This window comes from Malania oleifera, chromosome 2, assembly GCF_029873635.1.
Source record: "Malania oleifera isolate guangnan ecotype guangnan chromosome 2, ASM2987363v1, whole genome shotgun sequence".
In the NCBI taxonomy this organism is placed as follows: domain Eukaryota; kingdom Viridiplantae; phylum Streptophyta; class Magnoliopsida; order Santalales; family Ximeniaceae; genus Malania; species Malania oleifera.
The window spans coordinates 20,283,301-20,309,165 of NC_080418.1; the positions used below are offsets into that span (position 1 = coordinate 20,283,301).

At 35.7% G+C, this 25,865-nt stretch overlaps 1 protein-coding gene across 4 annotated transcripts; it reads right to left on the reverse strand.

The window, feature by feature from the left end:
- Nucleotides 1-1,154: 1,154 nt before the first annotated feature.
- LOC131149688 (two-component response regulator-like PRR73) lies at nucleotides 1,155-22,799 on the reverse strand. Of its 4 annotated transcripts, none has more exons than XM_058100363.1 (11): nucleotides 22,501-22,799; nucleotides 21,674-22,139; nucleotides 13,941-14,102; nucleotides 13,689-13,822; nucleotides 13,139-13,300; nucleotides 4,341-4,524; nucleotides 3,807-4,248; nucleotides 3,652-3,679; nucleotides 2,579-3,343; nucleotides 2,082-2,155; nucleotides 1,155-1,843 (listed from the first exon to the last, which is right to left on the reverse strand). In XM_058100363.1, exons 2-11 carry the CDS (start codon nucleotides 22,023-22,025, stop codon nucleotides 1,765-1,767), a joined length of 2,382 nt encoding a protein of 793 aa, XP_057956346.1. In that variant the 5' UTR covers nucleotides 22,026-22,139; nucleotides 22,501-22,799; the 3' UTR covers nucleotides 1,155-1,764. The 4 variants fall into 4 exon arrangements, with proteins under 4 accessions (XP_057956346.1, XP_057956350.1, XP_057956349.1 ...); XM_058100367.1 differs by having other exon boundaries at nucleotides 21,674-22,171; XM_058100366.1 differs by having other exon boundaries at nucleotides 21,674-22,171; nucleotides 22,505-22,794.
- Nucleotides 22,800-25,865: the final 3,066 nt, after the last annotated feature.

Genomic DNA, 25,865 nt, shown 5'->3' on the forward strand with positions numbered 1-25,865 from the left:
GATCAAAATATTTTATTGATTAAAATTTAAAATTTTTATTTTAAAAGTGTCAATTTCAAATATAGAGAATGATGGAAGGACAGATGAAATCAAAAATTTTAATAAAATTTTACATTATATTTTATTCAAATATAATGCAAATTTAAATTTGAGACCTTTTCAAAAATAGGGTTAGTTGCGTTTGAAGTATGAATTTTGAGATTTGGATTTGAATGTGTATAGATTTGGAAGAAATGAGTACAATTTTGTACTATATTTTATTCAAAACCACATAAATCTAAATCTAAGATCCCAATTCTATACTCACAAACACAAAATAACAATTTACTACCCTAATGTTCCATTTGGCTCCCTAAATACCCATTTTTAAGAATAGATAACTTATAATGGTCAGTTATAATTAATTTTACAAACTTATATTATAATCATAAAGCAAATAACAAAGAGAAACTTCTATCATTCCTTAACAAGGAATAGAATAGGAATAACTATTCTAAAATTTTACCATATGAATCTCTATTCCTTTCTTATTACATATTCCATGAAATAAGAAGCAATATACGAATAATAATTATTTTATGACTTGAGGATTATTCTAAATGAGAACTTTAGAAAGTTAGAGACTCCCACAACAATTTGTCACTATAAATTTCCTCCAAATAAGAGCTTCAGATTCTCTCTTTAGAGAGTGGAGGAGTTATTGGGCGATATATTTCTTTAATAAACGGATTACAATCTCGTGATCATTATGAATTCACATGTTTTCATACACACATACAAAAAACAACTAAAATAGCACAAACCCTTCTCCTTGATCATGTCAGGACTTCTTTCTTTTCACGGTCTTGTCACGAACTTCTCCTTGATCATGTCAGGACTTCTTTCTTTTCACGGTCTTGTCACGAACTTGTGACGTCCAACCCTTCCTAGATGACCTAGTTAAATGAGATTTCTTATGTCTAAGTTTAAAAAGTGAGAAATTTTATTTACTAAGAGAATTGATTGAAAAAATATGACCAAAAATACCATTAGCAATAGGTTTTATGCCTTTTGACAAACTTAAGGGAACTTTTCAATCTATAAGTGAAAAGAAAAAAAAAATTAAAAATAAAAAAAGGAAGTGCTAATTCATCATTCAATTGGGAGAAACAAAATAAAATAATAGTCAACTCATATTTTTCATATTGCCAATAGCACGCACCTTAAAATTATATCTTAAGGTAAATTTTCATCCCCCCTCTCTCCACTTCTCTCCGGTCTTCCTGTAAGTAGTGCTCTTTCTTGTTTAAAATACGAAACCAAGAAGAACAGCATTCAGAACATGCCACCATTAGAGAGATTTATCACACGGAGGCAGGCAGGTACCCTTTACCAGGAGAACCAGCCAACCATTGGAGTCTCTTACATTTACAGCCATAAAATAGAGTCTGATTGTGTCTTCATGGGTCTTCACGTCAAGGGTTTTGTTGTCATTCAAGAAAGGACAGTTCCCCAAACACCCTCACCCACAAATCTGAAATCACTCTAAAGCACAAATCTTTTGTAAGTCTCCTTCCCTACACACATGGCCAGAGCTACTCTCATGTACATAATTAAATCCAAATGCACCATCAGGAGGAAGGGTTGGGTTAGCCATCTGCATTTTTGCCTACATTATTGTACACTATCCGTCACAAGAATTGTCCCCAGAGACAGCACCACTGCTCTGCTCATCTTCATCTTTTGCCGCTTTGCCATCTGCATTCCTGCCTACATTATTGTACACTATCTGTCACAAGAATTGTCCCCAGAGACAGCACCACTGCTCTGCTCATCTTTATCTTTTGCCGCTTTGCCATCGCACCTGAAACCACGGCACAAGAACGATCAAATACTGTTCAATTCCTCCATAATGGTATAAAATGACTAGGTATGACAAATTACTAGAGCCTGCAGAGGTGGCAAATGCTTGGCCCAACTTAGACCATATGCAATATGATCTAGGCAATATCCCAGCATAAAGAATTTTCTTTTCCCTTGCGCTTAATTTCTGATATTTAATTAAGAAATTTCATCCAAAAAGAAACAAAAACTTATCATACGCTATCTGTCGTACAAATTGCCCTCGGATGCGAGGCCGTTGTTCTGCTAGTCTTTTCCTGCTCTGGTACCGAACCTAAATATAAGAACAAAACAGCAGCAATGGAAAAACCTTCCCAGCTCAACAAAATCACAAATCAAAAGAATAGGAGCTTTTCATCAGGAAAACAAAGCTAAAGGTTCTCTAAAACTCATCTAAAACAAGTCTGAGTATGCATTGGACTGAGAATAGAACAGCAGGTGCCAATGACAAGCCCTGCTAGCAGTACCTGGTGGTGAAATTTGATGATTATCTCCTATTTGTGTGTGCATGTGCTCATCAATAGTTAAATCTGGAATGGGACTTCGTTCCTAACAAAACAATACAATATCCTAGGAAAGTTTGGAACCATTGATTTTTTAAAAAATAAATAAAATTCAGCACGTGGAACAGAAAGACAAACTTAATTCAACAATGCCACTGCTCTCTATTGAACACACTCAACTAAAAGCTAGTTACCTTTTTCTCAAAGCATCTCTCTTTCCGTTTCTGACGGAATTTGGTTAGGGCAGCCTCTCTCTGTGCACACCGATCTTCATCCAATCCATTCCCACTAATGCCACCAGCTCCACTGTTCGCAGCTGCACCATTGTCACTTTCAATGTTTGTCACTCCAGCATTCAATGCAGTGCTGCTTCCATTCTGTCCATTGCTCCCATGATTACTCCCTGAGGCACTACCATTCATGCTACAGTTCCCAGCATTACCTTCAATCGGCCCACCAAACACATTCGATGATCCACATTGTGGAGCAGCTGCTGCCATGTTCTTCAGTGAACGATCATCATGATCTGGTTGTGACTGCTGCTGCTGCATGTTATGGACATGATGGTGATAATGGTGGTAATGATGATGATGGTGCTGGACCTGGACATGGAGGTGGGAGCCTCTTGATTCATCTTGTACAGTGTCAACTGCCAAATCATCTGCCTTTCCAGGCAAAACTTGTGGAGCTTGACATACTTGACCATTCTGCACAGGTTGGAAGGTAGGGGAGTGAAAATATCTGAACGCTGATATGGACTCCGATTTCTCATTTATGGCATCTGACCTCAGGATAGCCTGTTTAGTGGTGGAGGCCATGTCGTTGTTGCTACTCCCATGGGACTGCTGGTTGGCAGGAGTGCCACTAGAATTAGATGCAAAATTGTGCATTGATTCCGCCTTCATTGCAACTGAGCTATTATCAAGGGGAGAACAGCTTCCTACATTCCCAGTGGGAGCCTGATTAACAATGGAAAGAAAAATTATACCCGCACAACATTACCAGCTTGACTCCTCTACAAGTACATTCTCTTCAACAGTTATTCACACCAGCCTGCTGCTAATAATTTTAAGCCATTCTAGACCCGCCAGGGTAAAAAAAAAAGTGATGCTGCTGTCATTTCAAGCAAAAAAACAAAAACAATTTTACTGGAGCACCAGTTTCTCTTTTCAGTGAAATGACAGCAGCAACCCTCCAAAGACTAATGTGCTATACTTGTTAAAAGCCACAACAGAAGTTACTCGCCATCTATGGTGCTATACTTTACCTGATTAGAAGAAGAAGCATTATTGTATCTGCGCAGAAAAAGAAAAATGGAGTTTCAAATATGATTAAAATACATCTTGCCAGGATTTTTTTCCAGAAATATTCATTGAAATATATTTACAGTTCTTCGATTTTGAGCAAACAAACAATTCTTACTTTGAGAATGCTGACAGGTCAGAATGTCGCAAAACATTCCTTACATCATGTGTAGCAGTTCCAGCATCAATCGCTCCTCTCAGCCTTCTTAAACTTAGCTCAAGAGATGGCAGTTCTCTAGAATTGCAGCTCACTTTATCATTATTTTGTGAAATATCAGAAATGCCAGTTGGAGCCTCCGTAGCTCTACTGTGTACTAGAGGGTTAGTACAATTGACAATTGGATTCATTAGATTTGCAGCTTGTTCCCTCATTTTACCACTCATATTTTCAGTGCCGTGTTCTAATTGTCCTTTGTCAAATGGCTTTGTTTCTAGGTCAGGCAATTTATTCTGACGCTTGCTTCTTGACTGAACTGGAAACTTCTCATCTCGATGATCAAGTGGTAAATCTGCATTCCTAGATACTCCTATTTCCAAATGTTTGCCCATTGCAGCATGGTCTATTAAATAGAATGCACAACGAAGCATTAGAATTGGAAAGAAACCACAAATATGCAAAGAAGCTCAATATATAATCATTGCTAAGGCATACCCTGTTCTTCATCCTGCTCTCGGTACTCTTTCGTCTCAGTAATATGCACCCAAGTGTCACTAACTGTCTCTGGTTTTGTATGGATGACTTGGGCACAAGTGCTATCAGGAGCATCAGCCAGTTGATCCCATGGGGATAATGGCTGGGGGCTGTCAGTTTCTGCTGCCCTTTTTGTCCATGAACTCTGCAAAATATGAACATAATTTAACTCCAACATCAATCTTAGTTCATCATCAGCTAAATTCATAAAATGTGTATGCTTTTAGTGCCTGTAAGATCAACAAGTCCTTATGAAAGAAAATATAAGCAATAATGGCAAACACCACATCTAAATAATGAAAACTTAGAATTAGATTGCATAATTTTTAGAACTAGAACATTGCAAAGAATCACTGACCAAATGGGCATCCTCTACATACTTCTCTTAAAGAAGCTGCTGTTCTGCAAATATGATCATCTTTCTATATTCATTATGTTAGATTACCACTTTACCTAAAAGCTTTAAGTTATTAGATTGTGGGTCAGCAATGCATATCAAGCTTTGACACTTCCCCGCAAGTGCATCCCAACAGCACATGAAGAGAATACACAAGATATATAACACACATGATAGGGAATAAATAATTTTTTAAACACCACACAATAAATGCAGGAAACAAGACTAGAACCCAGAACCTCCTAGTAACCAGCTCTGATAACATGTTAGATTACCATTTGACCTAAAAGCTTAAACTATTAGGTTTTGAGCCAACAATGCATACCAAGCTTTAACACATCAATCATTCCTTCTCTATGCAGTGACGATAACAATATGGAATAAACAATGAAGGCGGAAATGAAAATTCAGCAACAGAACAGCATCAATGATTAACACTGGTACATGCATTATTAAAACGAAAATTACAAAATATCTTCATTATTTCTTCTTATGAATTGCGAGGCTACCACATCAATTCACAGGCAGAGATGTGAAACTATCACTAGTTGTATTTTTAGTCTGAAGACGTACAAGTTACCAACAAGGCACTTATCTCCCAATGTTTGTGACCTCTGTTTGAAGAATGGGGAAACTTGCTCTCACTTGTTTTTAAATTGTCCCTTCTCTTGGAGACTCTGGAATAATTTGTTCGGGATATTTGGAGAAATTGAGTGTGCCCAGCTTCTTTGGAGCGGTTTTTTTGTGTTATTATGTTTGGAGGTTTTGCTAACAGGAAGGAGAGAGTTTTGTGGCAATGCACTGTTCTGGCTATTACTTGGTGCATTTGGTTGGAAAGAAATACTAGAATCTTTAAAGGTCTTGCCACTTCCAGTAATATGCTTTGGAGCGGAGTGGTCTTTTTGGCGTCCCTTTGGTTTTGAGCAAATGGATTTTTTGGGATGTTTCTTTAGAAGACATGCAGCGGTGACTGGCATTACTTTATTCATTCATCTTGAACTCACTTTCCTTTGTTTAGCTGCTTTCCTTTTGTAATGGAAAGATATCTTATTGTCCCTGGTTTTTTTCATTTTTCATTCTCATGATTGTAATCCTTTCTTCCTTTAATACAGATCTTGTTCATCAATTAAAAAAAAAGAGTTTTAGAAGAGGTCCCACATTCAAGCCCCTGTAATAAGTTCTTATAGTGCACCAAAAGTAAAAGGCTAGATATTTAGTTTTCAGAAATGCTATACTACTACCTCCTAAATACTACATTGGTACTTACACTGCATTGCATGCAAGGTACAATTATACAAAGTACTAGGTAAATATACGTGTGAATTGTGATGTTTGGACGGTAAATACAGCACTACTGTTTAATTTTGTCATATCAAATGAGAATAAGTTGTCCTTCAAGAGGGAAAGTTCTATGTTCCCATATAATGGAGAAATAAGATAAATATAATAAATAGGGCAGATTCTACATTCAAAAAAACCAAAGTTGCAGTAAAATCTAGAAATATTAGAGAAGCAGGAACACGTAAAAGTTGGCTTCAGCATAATGATTTCATCAAGGGGAGATGGTTAAGGAGGACAAATAAGTTGACTTTGGAAAAAGACTACTTCTAAATCACATAAAAAGAATGAGACTTCTAATGAGGTGCTTACGCGCTTTGCTCAAGTGACTCTAAACGCCCTCCTCGAATCACTTTCTTGGGTATTTTGACCAAGAATAGGATTAGTCTCGCAAGAATATTTATATTTGGTTCCTCATGAGAGGTTCTGAGAAATATAAGATTATAGTGTTTGGCATAACATGAGTACTCTAATGTTGTTTCCATAAAACTACTGGGATACAGGTAAACCTGTAATGATTGCCTATATCCTTGTAATGTGCATGTGCAATAATAATAACAGAAATAATATTTATTCTTATTTTTTTATAATAACCATCATAATAAAAATAATAACAATAAAAACAGCAGCAACAACAACAATTAATACTATTGAATAATAATAATAATAATGAAAACAAATAATTATTATAAGTTGGAGGGATTGGATTGTTGCATTAGTTATTCATTCTGAATTTTATTTCATTAGTTGTTCATTTTTTATTTTCTTTTCGGTATTTTTCTTATTTATGGAATTTTTTTTCCTTTGCATCATATATTCTCTTCTTCTTTTTATATAAATTTCTTTTCTTATCGAATAATTGTAATAATTTTTAATCATATTAGTTGTAATAAAATCACAACAATAATATAAAAAAAAATACACAACAAAACAACAAACTACGCCTTTGTCCCACCAAGTGGGATTAGCTAATAATGCTCAAAATTATTAGGGCAAAAGACACCAACCTCCCTGAAGTTCCAAAATTTCCCAAACATCTCCTAAGGTTCAGCAAAAAGATGTGAACCTCCTTGACGCTTTGAAAATCCCATACAACTTTCCTAGGGATTGGCAAAAAACATGATTCCCCTGATTTTTAGCAAAAATACAAGCCAAAAGGGGGATATATGCATCCCAAAAATCAAATGTTAGGGAGTTCCTTAGAATTTTTGAAACCTCAAGGGAGGTCCACCTTTTTTTACTAAACCTAAGGGGATGTCAGTGTCTTTTGTCCTAATTATTATTTTGGAGTTCGCAAGATAAATTACATACTTCTTAGGATATTTAAAAGAAATTCATTCCATTGAGTTTGCACTTTTTTTTGGGGGTTTTGGGGGGGGGGGGGGGGGGAAGAGAGTTGGGAGATGGTGGATTACACAATTTTTTTGATTAGTTAAACACTATTTATGCCATTTTGTGTGTGTCAAAGGCAAAAATGGGCAAAATAGTCAATTTTTTGAAATCTTATTTGGTTATCAAATGTCACGGGACATGTGAAGCATTTTTGAAAGAGGTTTGTGTCTTTTTGCCAAGCCTAAAGGAAGGTCGGTCTTTTGCCCATATTATTTTTATGAAAAATATTATAATAATATTTATTTTTAGTGATACCTTTTATGATAATAATCATAACAATGAAGAATTATTATTATAATAATAATAATTTTACAATAATAGCACAATGAAAATTAGTAGTAGTAGTAGTCAAAAAAGATAACGTAATTCTGTCTAAGAACAATGAATGGGAGGGATATTTTTTGTCTTATGAAGTTGGATTCCCATTTTATCTAAGAACAATCCAAGGTGGCGGTTGGTATGAAGGATCCTTCAAGATTCTAAGAATGTGATGGCCGTGGCATCCCATTCTCATGTATATTTTGGAACTAGAAAATGACAACCGTAATCACATTCCTTAAGAATCCTATATGCAAACCAAACAAAAATATTCCAATGAAATAACCACCTTATTTTCCATGAATAAAACAACTCACAGATGTCTGTCAACATTTCCAAGAATGCGATGTCCATGACATCCCTTTTCCAAGTTTACTTTGGGGTTAAAATCAGATTTGGCGACAATTTCACATTTCCTCAGAATGAAAGATTCTCACAAAATATGGGAATCTCATTTCCATGCAACCCCCATGGATAAGTTTCATACAGATATTATTCCCATGGCTATCATATTTTTGAGACTAAATTCCCATGGCTGCAATGCCTCCTAGTAATAGGAGGTCTTGGGTTCAATTTTGCAGGTGGGCTAATCCTCTTAATTTATCAAGAGTGAGCTGTGGGCAAGTCAAATTCTCCCCTGGTTTGGTGCTGCCTAAGGGGGCCTGCTTGTCCAGGTTGGGGTTTTAGGATACAAAAATACTAATAATAAATTACTATACTAATAAAAATGAAAGTAATGATATTATGTTATAATAAACAGGAACAATAAGAATTAAAAGGAAAAAAATAATAATTCTTATTTTAAGGATAATAATTATTATAAAAATAATGAAAATAGTAATAACAATAATAATCATTATTATGAAAATAATTAAAAATAATTAAAAAAAACAATAACTAATAATAATTACAATAACAATAATAACAACTAATAATAATAATAATAATTACTATTAAAATAATAATAACAATTAATATTATTATTTGATTAACAAAAAGAAAATATATTAATTTAAGACATCAAGGGGATGCCAACCCGTGGCACAAAACATCAACCACCCTATAGAGTGTCACAAACATCAAGGATTACAAAATGATCATTAACAATGTTCCCACTAAGCCAGCTGTAGATAGCAGGGTAGATGAATCTTTGAAGACTCTCTTATTTATTTCTTTCCAAGCCCACCAAAAGATGGGGAGAGGGATGAGGTTCAAAGCCTTGTGCTTCTCCTTTGTGGCTCTGATGCCTTTCCAAGCCCAAATCTCCCCTCCAACTGAATTTGCCATAACCCACTGCTGCCCAGTCAAGGAAAGAGCCAAATTCCACAGGTTCCTTGTCCAGGGACAGTGGAGATGAATGTGGTTGACTGATTCTGCATCAGCCATACATTGAGAATACCGATTCATGAATGTAAGCCATCTTTTCTGCAGATTGTTGAGGGCTAAAATATTTCCATGTACGGACTCCCAAGCAAAAAAAGGCAACCTTTAAAGGGGCTGCTGTCCTCTCAATGTGAATCCAAGGGGTGTTATTGCAATTTGTTCCCAACAGTGAGAGCTTCTTTTAAAAAGATTTAACAGAAAAAATGCCATTTTTGTCCAAAGGCTACAGAAATCTGTAAAATTCAGTGTGTAAAGTTCCCAATCTGTCTTCCTTCTAAAAGGAAGGCCCTAGAAAATTCCTTGATCAGTGATTTCAAGACGATGACTGATAACAGCATTTCTGTCACAAGCCAAGTTGTAGATGGAAGGAAATGTGGTTCTAAGATTACGGTTCTCGCACCATACATCATGCCAAAAGTAAACATTTGCCCCATTCCCCACTTGAAAAGTCACAGATTGAAAAAAAAATAAAAAAAAACCATCCCATCCTTTCCTGATGAATTTCCAAACACCCACTCCATAGGAACATTATTATTATCTGCTATTTTTTTCGGTTTGATTATTTTTTTTATTATTACCATAATAGCGATTATTATTGTAAATATTATTTTTATTACTATTTTTATTATTTTTATAATAATTATTATTTTTGCCTCTTTTATTATTATTGTTCAAGTTGCTATTATCATTATAAAATAATACATATTATTTTTATTGTAATTATTATTAGTTGTTATTATTTTTTGTTATTTTCATAATAATGATTATTATTAAAATAATAACTTATTATTATTTTCAATTTTTTTATTATTAATATTGTTCTTGTTGTTATTATTATTTTAATAATATTATTATTGCTATTGAAATTATTATTAGTTGTTATTATGACTATTATAATAATTAATAATTAATATTATTAGTATTTTTTGTTTTTTTATAATATTTTTTATTAAAAAATGAGTTTGATTCCATAGAATAAAGATCGATTCCAGCCCATCTGGACTGGAATCACGATTCCTACGACCTCAATTCGTAGGAATCGTATTCCAGCCCAACGGTTGAAAATCTGAGACCATATTGCACCCATTATTTTGGTTAAGTGGATCATTTTCTATTAAAACTTTTTTATCTATGATGGTTGAAATTTTTGGAATGTGGATATAATTTGGTAGACATTCTTAGTAGTGTGTTAAAAATATGATTATTCTTCAAATATTGTTTTTATATTGATCAAGGCCTCAAGGATGTAATGATAATCTTTGTAAAATGTTTGCACGGATTTCACGTTAAACCAAACTCTAATATAGGGATATTGTATACATTTCTGCGAGTCTTACAAGCAAACCAAACAAAAGAATTTCTGTGAGGCAAGCATCCCATTTCCCGGAGTGAGATTCCAAGGAATGTCATTCCATGGGAATATTTCTGATCCCATGTCTGGAGAAACATGAGTTTTGAATACCATTTCCTGGAATAACAAAAAGGTGAGTTTTGAAACCCATGCTTGGAAGCATCTAGCACTCCCAGGGAATCCAAAATACTTGCCATGAACCCATGATGATTCCCATTGGCATCAAATGTGAACATCCAACATCCTAGAGGCCACATTGTAATAATTTTGCACCACAACCAACCCAACCCCGCCCCCCCTTCATCCAAAAAAAACAAAAAACAGTTAAAAATTGAAAATTGAATGCTTCTAGGTTGTTGTGATTTAGTCGTTCTATGTTCTATCTGAGGGCACATTTCTTAGAGAAATTTTAAAGCAAACCCAAAATCAAAATTCTTGATAATTATAATGAGTTCAAAATTGATGACGTCTGTGGCAGAAGCAGCATTGGCTGCAGTTGCATATAGGAAGGGGGAACTGCTGGTGGTGTTGGTATGGTGGTCATGGAAGCAGTGACAATGGTGACTCGGGCAATTGTAATGATGGAAGGTTGCATTGGAAGAATTGGTAGCAGTGGGGAATTCATTGAATGTGTTCATCAAGTTTGCCCCCACACCCTGTGGGGAGTATTAGAAACCTTGCACAATTTAAATTTGAATATAATATGTGCATTGAAGTGTGTAGAATTAACAATGAATTTTACAATCGCCAATTCAAATTCACTATCATAAATTTTAGTTTGCATCAGGTTCGACCTGGTTTCAAGAGATCCAATTGGTTCCAAGGGCCTCTAGAATTAAAACAAAAATAAAAAATTAAGCAAGACACATCTGGTTTGAATTATTTTAAAAATTTAGGATTTGTAAACATTTTTTAAAGAGGTTGAAAATCCCATCAAGCCTACATTTGTGTGATTCTCCTCAAGAATAGTTTATTCAGATTCTAGACATGTTTGGATATGAAGATATTTTGAAGTTTTGATCTTTCAAAATTGAGTTCATTTTATTTTTTATACACTTTCTAACAAGTAGTGTATTTTTCATTTAAACGTAGATAGGTATCTGCCTGTCTTAGGGCACATGATCATACAATCTTCATCAAATATGTTTCAATTTTTCAAGTGTATTTTGCTTGTTTCACATAGAAAAGAGCACCTCATAATTGGTTTTTAGAATTCAGACTAAACCTTACGATTCAATTTGATTCTCAATTTGAATCTCCATGTGACAGCAAGGGGGTGAGACATGGGGTGAGAATCAAATTGAAACATAAGATTCTCATAACTGATGCTCCAACTCCTAAGACAAAATAAGGCATCTTATCTAATTTACATTTAAGAAGAAGAAGTTCAGAAAGTTTGAGGCCTAAAGATGAAATCACCATAGAAAGGCCTAAATTAGAAGTTCAGAAAGTTTGAAGGCAATAACAATGTTACTTTCCTTAAAATTTAATTAGTCCCTTACTAATCCTCCCGCTAGAACATACTGGAACACCAGATGCCAATCAACATCTTAGCCGCACATTTTTTTGGATAGAAAAAGAAATTTATTAAGAAAGAAGAATGTAAAAAGAAGATGAGGAATCCTAAAAAAAAATCAAAAAAGAAACAGAAGAAGCTATTATACAAAACTCCATAGCAAGTCAAAAGAGCCAGCCAATTGCAATGACTATCAGCAAAAGCTGACTGCCAAAACATCTAGCAGTGAAAACCCACATGGGCGGTAAAAATACTATCCTGTCCCAAATCAATCCACTGAAGACCCACCACCACAAAAAAATCAGGCCATTTCTCTCCAACCAAAAAAATTCTAGCTGCACTTGTTAGATGGAACAGAGGAACTCGTCCCAAGAAGGCATAGACCTTTACATGGTTTACATGGAAGCACAGCAGCCACCTTACATTGTCTTATTTGATTTTGATATTCAAGATTCAGCAGAGAGGTCACAGTAAATTAACTTGTAAGAAGTTTTTTGAGATCCAAAGCTGCACCACTAAGGAGAAAGGAAATGATCCTAGTTGAACATGCTACAAGGATATGTGGAAAAACAAAATAATTGCGGTGAAGGCAAAAATGCAACAGCTGCTTAAACTCAAGAATAGAAGCGATGAGTTTGGGTATAAATTAAATTTAGAATATAGTGAAAAAAATTTAGCTCCTGGTCCTTTCCCATCTCTCACATGTGTGAGATTGTTCGGCACCCTCTCTATCCCATCTTCTTCCTTCTCTCACTTTCTTTTTTTATGATTCTTCTCGATGATTCTCACAATGTTGCAGAAAGTTTCAAACTTGCTTATTTGAAGAACCAAAGCAACAGAAAAACCAGCAGAAGTCACTCAATTTTTCTGTTTTTAAGAAAATTAGGCAATCAGTTCAAAATGATAATTTATAGCCACAAGAATAAATTTGACCATGAAATCTGATCTGACAGGCTACTGTTGAAATCTCATTTTCTTTTCTTGCTTGATGAAGACTATTTGGCTAATACATTCAACAAACAAGTTCAAGCTAGTTAATTTAAAAGGAATTCTATTATCATTACCTGGGTACCACTTCCGTTGTCACTTCCATTGCGATTACTCAACCCAATGCTTCCATTATCACGTTCATCACTGCTGCCAGTGTTGTTTTCTGACTCCTCGTTACTGTTTGATTTTGCATACTTTTTAGTCTGAGTACCACTTTCGCTCCCACTACCACTAGACTACAAAGGATAAGAAATTAATCAAGGTTGACGAGGGGATTCAAGCATGCATAGTCCCAGAGTCAATGTAATGTTAATGAATTGAACTAAGACAAGACAAAAACATCAGCTATAAAACCAGAAAAGTCTAGTCATATTAAATCAATTCCTACAACACGATATCAATCTTCAAGAACTAATGCAGCAGCAATGAAGATTGGTGTAATTTAGCAAAGCATGCCATTAACATTGTCTGCTAACACTAACTTAAGGTGACTGCCCATGATCTGTTAATATGTGTGTGTGTGTATGCATATATATATATATATATATATATATATATATATATATAGAGAGAGAGAGAGAGAGAGAGAGAGAGATTTCTGAGAAGAGAGGTGTTACAACTCACACTGTGGCATCTCCGCCAAACATGCTGCCAAAGGTTTTTAAGCTCATTTTTCCGAATAGGTTTGGCTAAGAAGTCAACAGCGCCCTTTGATAAACACTTAAAGACTATACCCATAGAATCATGAGATGACATCACTGCACACAAAGCTCATCAGGTGTGGTAGTTAAAAGCATCAAATGAGCTAGCACCATTGGAAAAGAGAGCTTGCGTTTCCACCAAAAGTGAAATGAAATGCTAAAGAAAAATACTTACTAATCACAGGAATGTTATTCAAAGTTTTGTGGCTCATAATCTTGCATAAAAGACCAATCCCCGTTAAAAAGGGCATGACTACCTCTGTTAGGACAAGATCAATATGATTTGTCAAATTTTCTAAGATATTCCATGCTTGCAGACCATTTGCCACAGCAGTAACTGTTAAGACCAAATTCACAATTAATAACATGTATTAAGGAAGCAGTGCTAAATAAAGGAGTTAAAATTTGATGCACAACTTTATTGGATAAAAACATTTGCCTAATCATATAGAGGATAACTTTTGTAATGATGCAATCAATAAGCCTAACATAGCAATTTAAAGGACCTTGTAAACGATATCATATCATAATGAAGCTTATTTTAGACCATGTAGTACAATTAACTTATATACATACAAGTATATAACAATGCAATAATTTATTAAATTTCAGATTTGATCTCATCTAAAATTCAGCTTTGGATTTATTCTTTCATAGATCTATCTTCATCTTTTTCATGATTTGTATGGTCAATCAGATTTCAAGTTCTTAATCCAATTTTCAGGTTCTTGATTCTGGTTGTTCTTTTCAAATTCTTGATTCCTTTCGTAAATAGTTCAAGATTTGAGAATGGAAGCATCATTCAAGGATCCAGTGGAGATTGTGGAGAAATCAATTGGATGCAGTTTGAAAGTTATTTCAGGAAATATTAAAGAGTCTCAACTTTCATCGAAGACAAATAACATAGGCTGTTTGGAGAATCACCCTGAACTAATTCAGAGCTGAGCTATTTTGAACCTATTAAAGATGATATGTAAGCTATGGTTCTTCCTCCTGCTGATATTCAGATTAGGTGAGGAGAAATGGAAAAATTCAGTTGTTGGTCAATTCTATGGGAAGCCTCTGGCCTATACACATTTGAAGAATGTTATTGATTGTATTTGGAAGAAAGTTGGTGAAGTTGATATATTCTCTGCAGCAAAAGGAATTTTCTTGTTCAAGTTTTAAAAGCAAGAGGATAAAAGGTGGAATTCAAAAAAATGGTCCGTGGTTCATTGCCATTCATTGGTAATTCTCCATTCTTCCTCTCTAACTGGAAATCTGGTATTGAAAAACTACCTCTACAGCATGAGAAAATTCCTATTTGGGTAAAGTTCTCAAATATACCTTCTGTTATTGGACTTCACTTGGAATTAGCAATATATCTAGTTCAGTTGGTATGCCTCTTTATATGGATTCATATACTAAGTTGATGAGAAATCTCACAAGTGCTAGAATATGTATAGAAGTCAATATCAATGATGATTTACCTGATAGAGTTGAAGTGTTGACATCTGATGATGATTTTGTTACTATTGATGTTGAATAATCTTGGAGACCTCAGAATGTTCTGTTTGCCTCAGTCTTGTCATAATTCAAAGGCCAAAGCAATGCAGAACAAATCAAAAGGGGGTGAAGAACACTGTGAATAATGAAGATAGTACTTCAATCCAACTCAAAAATTTCTTTTCAGATCTGGATGAGAATAATGTTAATATTGATGCAACAAATTCTGCGGAAGATATTCATAATGTACTAGAGGAAGGAGCAAATACATCCGTGAAAAATTCTGGTTTTAGTAGCTCTGAAGTAGTCACTAATAATACTTTTTCAATTCTGGAAAAGAATAATGTTGATATTGATGAATCAAAATCTGCAGGAAATATTCTAAAAGGATAACACTGCTCTAGAGAAAGGAGCAGATACAACAGGGAAAAGGAATTAGGGTTCTAGCAGTTCTGTTAAAGATAACCAGGATACTAAGATTGCTCCTTTGGATAATTCTGCTGTAAAGAAAGATTTCAGGGGGAATTCACCACTAGTGGTGGATGAAAGTTTTTACCATCTATTACTTCAGATAAAGATCAAGCAACACGGTCAAATGCCAAAAAAAAAAAGGAGATGCTGGGAATGCTCAAAATGACAACTCTGGTGGGCAAAAAGGGAAAAAAGAAGGTAGACCACGAAAAATCAAGCAAAGCTTGATTCATCTAAGGCTATGGTGGTTAAATGATACTTCCAAAAATAGCTAGCTGGAATGTTAGGGGATTTAACTCTTCCCTGAAACAAAAAGAAGTGCGGAAATTCATTAGCTCAAATATTATCAATATGATTGGTATTCTGGAGACTAAGGTAAAAAATCAGTCAACTTAATGCAGTTTCTCTCAGAGTTCATAGCAGATGGCCTTTTCTTCAAAATTACAGTACTGATGCTCCATTGGGAAGAATTTGGTCTTGCTGTGACCCCGAATTATTTGATATAAGGGAAGTTATTCCCCATCCTCGATGCATTTCTTTAAAAGTAAGTAGTCCAGAATTTCATGTTTTCTGGATAACTTCCGTATATGCTTCCAACTCTTCATCAGATAGAAAACAATTATGGGACTATCTTCTGAACTTCTCTTCAAGATTGGGCTCTCTTCCATGGATTGTGATGGGGGATTTCAACTCAACTAAAGATATTTCAGAAAGCAATACCCCTATATCTCTCTCTTACCATTCTGGACTAGAAGATTTCAGAGAATTTTTATTTCAAGCTGGTCTTGATGATTACCTTTTTGCTGGTTTTTTTTATTAACCTGGACTAACAAGAGAAAAGATGATCTTATAGCTAGAGAAATTGATTGACTATTAACAAATCAAGGTTGGTTACAGAATCAATCTGATCTCAGAGTGGAATTTCTCTCTCCTTTTATTTCAGATCATTCTCCTGCAGTGTTGAGCTTTTCATCTGCTTCAAATAAATTATAAAGATATCCTTTTAAACTCTTCAACTGATGGACTTCTCATCCCAGATTTTTCGAAGTTGTTAACTCTTCTTGGAATTCTACAACTATTATTGGGTCACCTATGAATATTTCCTGCATGAAGCTGAAAGCCCTTAAGAAAGTTTTGAAAGCATTTCATAAAGAGTTCTTCTCTAATATAGGAAAAAGAATCCATGGAGCTAAAGAAGAGCTTCTTAAAGCTCAAGTTATTCTCTATAATCGTCCTTGCCCTGCTAAAGTGAAGAAGGTTACTTCAAAGGAAGACTTGTATTTGAATCTAATGAAAGCTGAAGAAAATTTCCTCAAGTAAAAAGCAAGAATTGAATGGCTAAAATTTGGGGACAGAAACAATAAATATTTCTCTCCTTCTGTTAACTCACAAAGAGTACAGAAACAATAAATTTTTCTCTCCTTCTGTGAACTCACAAAAAGTCAAGAATCAAATCAGATTTCTCCATAATGCTAATGATGAAAAGGTTGAAGACTTGAGGGCATAAAAGACTTGCTTCTTGGGTTTTATAGAATCTTTTAGGAAGTAAACAATGACTATATTACTCCCAGCAGCCAGCAATTTCTAAAGCAGGGTAAGAGGCAACTAACAAATTCTGTAAGCAAGGCAGAAATAAAGAAAAGAGTTTTTCTCATTCTCAGATGATAAAAGCCCCGGACCTGATGGTTATAATGCCAAGTTTTCTAAGACTTGATGGCATATAATTGAGGATGATCTATGCAAAGCTATTCTCTCAATTTTCTCAGATTCTCAGCTCTTAAGGCAACTCAATGCGACAAATCTGGCGCTGGTAGAAAAGGTAAAAAGTCCTTCATGTCCAGCCAATTTCAGGCCAATAGCTTGCTGCAATCTTATTTATAAGTGTATCACAAAGTTTTTAGCAAACAGGCTTCAATATTTCTTAAGCCCCTTTGTCTCTCCCAATCAAACAGCTTCTGTTAAAGGAAGAGTTATTCAGGTAAGATTCTTCTAGCTCAAGATATTCTTCATAATTACCACCAAAATAAAAATCATTCTAGGATGGCTCTAAAGGTGGATTTAAGGAAAGCTTTTGATCCCAGTGTACTCGAACTTCATTCTGGATATTTTCCCAGCAATTGATACTTCTAATGTCTTCATTGGTTGGGTGAGAGTGTGTTTAACTACGCCTCATTATTATGTTTGTATTAATGGCTCTCTAGTCTCTTCAGGGTAACTTCGAAGGGAAGAAAGGGATAAGAGAAGGCAATCACCTCTCACCCTACATTCTTGTTGTGGTTATGGAGAAACTTACTAAAATACTCAATACAGCTACTACTCATGGTGAATTAAAATATCATAAGGATTGCAGCAAGCTGGGTATTATTAATCTTTGCTTTGCTGATGGCCTTTTGATTTTTGCCCATAGAGACTATGGTTCTGCAAAAGGTATAAAGCATGCCTTGATTCTCTTTTCTACCCTGTCTAGGTCTCTTGTAATCCTTCAAAATCAAATATTTTCTTTTCTTGAGTTCCAAACAATGAGAAGGATCCTATTTTGAATTTTCTTGAAGTAATGGAAAGCTCTCTTCCTATTAAACACCAGGGGCTTCCTCTTGTTACAAAGAAACTTAATAAACTGGACTGTCTTATGCTTACTGAAAAGATAGCAGCCATAATTTTCAATTGGACTCGTATGCATCAGACGTTTGTCGGAAGGCTTCAACTATCAAATCTGTTATTACTAGTATTGCGAATTACTGGGGTTCAGCTCTCTTTCTGCCAGCTTCAGTTATTAAGAACATTGAAAGTTTACTTAAGAGTTTTTTTGTAGAAGGGGAATGATTGGAATTCTTAAGGCTGCAAAGTTAAGTGGTCTCAAGTATGCAAACCAATCCAGGAAGGGGGTCTGGTTTTAAGATTGATCTCTGAATGGAATGAAACTATTGCCCACAAACTCTCATGGTATATTTGCTCTTTGTCTCCTCTTCTTTGGGTAAAATGGGTTATGGCTTGCAAGCTGAAGGATAAGTCCACTTGGGCTGTGAAACCTCTTCCAGTTTGATCTTGGACTTGAAAGAAAATGTTAAAGGCAAGAGACAAAGCTTACTGTCTTTTCAATCATATTATTGGAGATGGTAGGAATACCTCCATTCTTTATGATAACTGGTCTCTATTATGTGCATTGGCTACTACTTTCGGTCCTTGTATAGCAGCTGAATTGGGAGTTTCATCCAATGCAAAGGTGGCTGATATTATAATTGATGGTAGACGGAAATGGCGTCTTCTACATTCTGTTAGAGTTGCTGAACTCATCAGGAAAATAAATTTGACCCAAATCCTGATTCTGAAGATCATAGTATCTGGAATTTAAGCAAATATGGTAGTTTTTCATCTTTTATGCTTGGAATCACATTAGAAACAGATCCTGTAAACTGGCACCAAGCTATCTGGTTTAACAAGAATATTCCCAGGAAAGTTTTTATTTACTGGCTCTGTATCCTTAATAGGCTCGGAACCCTTAATCAAATTTCAAAATGGAATCATTCTATAAATCCATGCTGTATTCTTTGTGATAATTCGGATGACAACAGGAACCACTTATTCTTTCAGTGCCAGTTTTCAAAAAGGGTGCTGCAAAAAGCTTTGGATTTTTTCTTTATTCGAAGAACCTTTATTGATTGGGATGCTGATCTTCAATGGTTCTCCTCTCTCCAAAATTCATATCACTCAACTATAACCAAGCTAGTCTGGGCGGCTTCAATCTATCATCTTTGGAGAGCAAGGAATTTAGTTATTTTTTAGCATTCTACTGCAAGACAAGAGCCTGTTATCACTAGCATTCTACAGAATGTAGGCAGACACTCCTGAGTTGCCTTTAGTTCTTTTATTGCTTTTCCTTCGTAATTCTGTAGTTTTTCCCCTTGAGCAAATATATTCACTTAAGTTCTTCTAAAAAAAAACATTGCAACAAAATAGGATGTTGTATGGACCTAAAATTTGAAATTAAGCATGCCTGCACCTTCTAAAGAATTTTTCTTTTTTTTATAAAGAAGACATTTTATTAACATCTAAAAGGCAGAAAACAAGTCTTGGAGAACAAGCAGTCGTCTTCAAGATCCAGAGATCAGCAGACACACACACACACACATATATATGATGTGTATTAACTGAAGTGTTGCCTTCCGATCTCTTTTGAGAACAGACAGCAATAATTCCCAAAAAAGACTAGTGTCGCCAAAAGGAGGCAAGGAATATCATTCATAATTTCCATGAGATGGTTGTGCGGCCCTTAAAAATTCCTCTCATCCTCTCTAATGGAAGGAATATGTTGGTCCAACAAAGAAAGTAAGATAGTGAACTTATTGACCTCTCTTTCATTGAGCTTCATAAAAAAATGGAAATTCCATGAAGAAGAATTCCCCAAACAAGAAGAGAAAGAGCTGATGGGAGTGTTATGTAATGATGAAAGCATAAATAGAAGGTACCTTCACCTTCAACAAAGGACTCCCCAACCCACACATCCTCCTAGAACTGAACCTTTTTTACCATTATCCACTTTGAACCAGGTGAGAAGAAAGAGCAGACTAGCTATCTAGGACATGCATGAGAGATGATCACTGCCTCTTGTATCCACCTTTTCTGTTGGACCAATACTTGCACTTTTTCACTTTATGCCATAGGGTTTGGGAATCTCCACAGCCACTTGCCTCGCAACAGGAATGTTTGTTCCAGCTATTCATTGGAATAACAACAACTTTTTCATAATCATTTTCCTTAGGATACTACCATCTTTTTTTGAAAATTATAACATCCTTCGATTCTGTGAACCAATGGTGTACCATACACCAACAATGGGAAGCAAAGCAACACCCTATGCGCTACTCATGCTTCCATGCACGGAGAACCACCTACCTATGGATCTAAGATAGATTTAGTGGTTTGGAAGTGTAGATTGTTGGGAGCAAGTAGGCCAAGCACAATGAAATTATATGCGAAACACAAATTTTGGACGATTTTAGTTGCGAAAAACAATTTTCATTTTCTATTTCCAGTTCTCTAAAAAATTATAAAAGTATCACCTTGTTTTCCACTTCTCCAACGTTTATACAGGAAACTGCTCATTAAAAATGTTGGAAAATAACTTGGCATTTCAGCAATTCTTTGGAAAAATGGATAAAGAAAATAAAAACCATTCTCAACACCTAAATAAGCCTTTGTATTTCAATTTTTAACATAGTATACAAAAATAATAATATTTTTATACTAAATGTAGCTTTGCCTATGTTCTCAAATGGTATCAAAAAATATTGAGCTTGTTCTAATTGCAAAACATACAAAATGCAACAATTATTCATTTGGCTAAAATGTCCCCGCATCCTCTTGAATTAACTAATCAAAACTAAAATAAATCTAATGAAAGAGAGACATATAAAATGGAAAAAATTCTTGAAAGCATAAAGAGATTTCTTGAACTAGTAAAAGCCAAAATAATAGGATTCGTCAAACTTTATCATGTTGCCTAGATGAGAATGCTAAGATGGATGAGTGATATAACATTAAAAAATAAATTAAGGCGCAAACATATTCGCAATAAGTTAGGCGTAGCTCCTATAAAAGATAAGATAAGGGAGGGACGGCTCAAGTGGTTTGGGCACCTGCAACACATGCCAAATAGTGCACAATGAGAAAGAGTGAATTAGTTACTATGAGAGGCAATAGAAGGTATAGGGATAGACTTAAAAACTTGAAATGAGGTAATAAATAGGGTTTTAATAACACTGAATCTATCAAAGGAAAATGCCCATGATCACATTAACGGGTCGAAAAGCATTCATGTAACCAACCCTACCTAATAGGACTTAAGGCTTGGTTTGTTGTCGTTGTTGTTATCAAATTTTATCATGTATATTTGCTAGCGAAACCAACATACCGGTATCTACAAATGATACACAGTGAAACAAGAATACTAACCTTCATAACTACAATTCCGAAGCAGCGCACTGACAACATGGCGTGTTGAATCGTCATTTTCCACCAACAGAACCTTCAGGGTTCCTACAGGAAGAAACCTCTCCCATCGTATAACAGGACCTTGAGGCTGTTGTTGTGGTCTCTGCAACCCATCATGAACTTGAATCATGCCTTCAGGCCCATTGTTAACATCTTCGGCTACATTTTTAATCCTACACTCATCTTCTTCTGATGAACCCAAACATTGCCCCTCATCCACTACTCCATTACTATCTAACTTTCGCTCATCCCACATGAGGTTATTTTGTTCCACCAACCCTCCGTTCCCAGCACCATGTGGCCCAGTCTCCATTAACCAGATTCAAAAAGACCAATGATAAAGAACGCCCGTAATCGAATTAACAAAAAACCATCATCTGACCTACCACAAAAGCCGCACATGTTGTTCGCCCTGAGAAATCAAACTCTGCGAACAATAAACAGAAGCCACCAATTCAACTGCAAACCGGAGCAAAAGCTTAATAAACAACCATCATCTCAATAGATCCACGTAGAAAGAGATACAAAACATGTCAAATCACAGTCTGAACATCACAGTACTCACTAAAACAACTTAAACCCATAAATCCACCTTAACACTGAAAGACCAAAACATATTAGACGTTTTTAGAAAAATCCAAGCCCTACGATTAGCTAATAAAATAGATAAACTTGATGAGCTTAACGAAAAACCAAAAACAAGCAGATACAGTAGATTTAATCAACGGGAAAAAAGAAATCTTGACTGAAGAAAATTAATCAAAAGCATATTATTCAAGCAGAAATACCTACAAAGCATCTCTGATGCAGGGCTTGCGGCCACTTTTGAGCTCGATCGAGCAAAGAAAAACCAGATCAGAGCCCTCTAATCCGGTGCGATAAGCAAGACTTTCAAGAACATGCTTCTGAAATCCTGAGCTAAAGAGCTGGAAACGCTTTCGGGCGTTCTTCAGCTGTTGCTAAATGATGCAGAAAGATGCTTGACTGGTTGGGAAATTGCGAAGCAAAATGTCAGAGGGAGAGGGAGAGGGAGAGGGAGGCGGAGAGACAGAGAGGGGGTGCTGAGGGAGAAGATATTATCCGGGATTATTCGGGGGTTTCTGACGTGGAACAAGTGAAGGTGCGGAGCGGCTCGCAGTCCACGTGGGTGCCAGCTTGTCCGACGTGGATAAAATCGGGTCCTAGGAGTGTCTGACGTGGACAAAATCTAAAGCCGGACTCTCAGAGTCCAAGCCGAATCCAGGCGATCCTCTTAATCTGACTTGGGCCACGTGGCTCCTCGCACGCGCAGTTAAAAGTTTGGGCCGGGCGCCAACGGAGACGTCTCCCCAAACCCTAACGTCGTCTTCTCTGACGTTACCTTTCCTTTAAAGAAACCTAACGTCCGTTTTAAAGATGATGCTTCTTCAAAACTAAAATGCCCTAGCACAAAACCATGATTTGGTGCTACTGCTACCCAATTCCCCAATAAAATTAAAATTAAAATCAAGATCAAAATTTGTACATTAAACCTTCAAATTAAAGTTAAAATCTATATATCAATTCTTCAAAATTAAAATTTTTATATTGCTCTATGTTTGAAACATGAATTTTAAATTTTGAATTTAATTTTTTATAGATTTAAAAAAAATCAATATAATTACAAAATTTATCTTGTTCCAATCCACACAAATCGAAATGTAATGTCTCTTTAATATAATTGGATACAATATACATGTCACACCTAGCATCAGGATGATTTTTGTTTTCTTGTTTACTTTTAGATAGTACTTGCTTTATAGTTGAAATCGTATTAAAAATGCATTGAAATCAAATATTGTTGTTTATGGTGTGACTCTTATACTTCGTGGGGGCTTATAAATAAAGGGAGAAAAACATATGTTAGTGCAGCAGCAATGACTCATCGACGAGTGTCCCATGGTCGTCGACGAGAAGATGCCGAGAGGTGAAAAACTGCAGAGTTCAAGACTCGTCGGCGAGTGGGTTGACTAGTTGACAAGTGGTATTCTCTGACTCATCGATGAATCTCTTGTACTTGTCGATGAGTGCGCTTGGGCTACGAGAAGTTATTTGAATTTTGAATGTAAACGATGTGACGGTTGGGGATTCAGAGGGCAGCCTTCGAGGGCTTATTATATATGTTCTTCTAGACATATTTTGACATGTAAGAGAGTAAGAGAAGGGTGGGAGAAGGAGAGAAGATCATTGAGTGTGTATCTTTATTTTTTATAGTGAAATCTCTTTTCGATTGTTCTAGTGAATGTAGGCTTTGCCAAACCACGTAATTCCTGGTGTCATTGCCTTTATTATTACTCTCTTTATATTGCTATGGTTGTAGAATAATTCTATATTTCACCGTTTTAGATTGTTGCATATGGTATTGTTTGATCTTTTACAATGTTTATTCCGTTGTGCATTGTTGGAAGAGGTCATTATTTCACAACAATTGGTATCAGAGCGTGTTGTATGGCCTCTGAATTGAAGGATCTCTTGGTGTAACAAGGTTTGGTGAAAGTTTTATACAAAATTCAACCAGATAGCATGGATGCAACGACTTGGAATGAATTGGAAGCAATCATTCATCTTTGTTTAGCTAAGGACGTGTTGTATCACGTCATGGATGAGAATTCTTCGGCATTAGTTTGATGAAAACGGGAATGTCGATATATGTCTAAGAGTTCGTCAAAGTCTGCAAGTGTAGTGGAGGAAGACTCGAAATGTAGTGATAGAGATATGCTACATGTTTCATTAGGTTCAGAGTGTCTCACGGATGATTCTTAAATCTTAGATACCGGATACTTTTATACTAGAAAATGGTTTGACATTTATAGGTTAGTTTATACTAGTTGTATTTTTTATTGAAAATGATATTTCATGCAAAATGTTTGTTATTGGAAATGTCAAAATCAGAATATATGGTGATGTTGTAAGAACCATATGTGATGTAAATCTCGAATCGATTCTAAGGAAGAATGGTGATTCATTGGGAACTTTAAACAGCAATTGATATTGTTACGAGTCTGAATGTGGAGAAATGAAAGTGTTGAAGGTAACTTGATAGTGATGAAAAGGTAAAAAGTAGCGGGAAATATTTATGCACTGCAGGGTGTTACGATTGTAGGTAGAATTGCAACTGTTGAATCTTAGTCAGGTATCCTATGGCATATGCAGTTAAAGCATATGGGTGACTACATGTATTCAGTTATTTGGGAACCAATGATGATAGCATGAGGGGATAAACATATGTATTCCATGTGTTTATCACGAAGAGTCTTAGTGTACTTCATGCAGTGGTTGAGGTGGAGAACCAAATCGGGAGAGAGATTCTCAAGTCAAAATTGAGGCTGAGTAGGGTGGTTTTGTTCAAGAAGTTTGTGAGCATTGCAGTTATATGCAGGGCTTGCAGGGTACTTCTTCGTAAAGTCAGTGAGTATGGCATGTTTTTCGTGTGACTGATCGCCAAAGGTATCGCTAGATGGGAAAGATGCAGGTGAATTGTGGGCATGTTTTGCGATAGACTACTCGATTGTGAGTGAATGTCTACTAGTGCACTATTATAGTGATGGAGGATCTAGGCTTGGTGTTATGTTTGGACAGTATATCTTTATGAGTTATAAGAAAGGAGGGTGCAAGCTGGGTGATCTTGTGGCAAACAAAGGGGTGACCGAGGACATGAATTTTGTTGTTGAAATCATGGGGCAACATACTCAGGTAAAGGAAGAGAAACAAATTTCAAAAAACTGTAGTAGTAGCAGCAGCAATCATGTTATTCAAGTGGAGTTAGGGACTCAAGGCAGAATTGTGGGGAGTTCCATCTTGGGTCAATAGTATCACGGTATGAATGGGCATGTGATGTAGGTGGAGCAACAGACTCAGGGCAAAGTTGACATTGGTCATATTGCAAGGAGTTTCAGCTTGGGACACCAGCAAGATCATGGTGGGCCCATGTGCACTATCTTACCACCATTCAGATATAAATTGGTGAGGCTTCCAATTAGGAAAAGGGTGATAGTAATGTATGAAGTGATGTATATATTGTATGTGAATGACATGTTATTGGCTAGAAATGCTTTAACTGAAGCTAATCAGTTGAGAACTTTGTTGAAAGTTTTTGACATGTATGTGTTGGGTACAACCAAGATGGGTTTTGGTT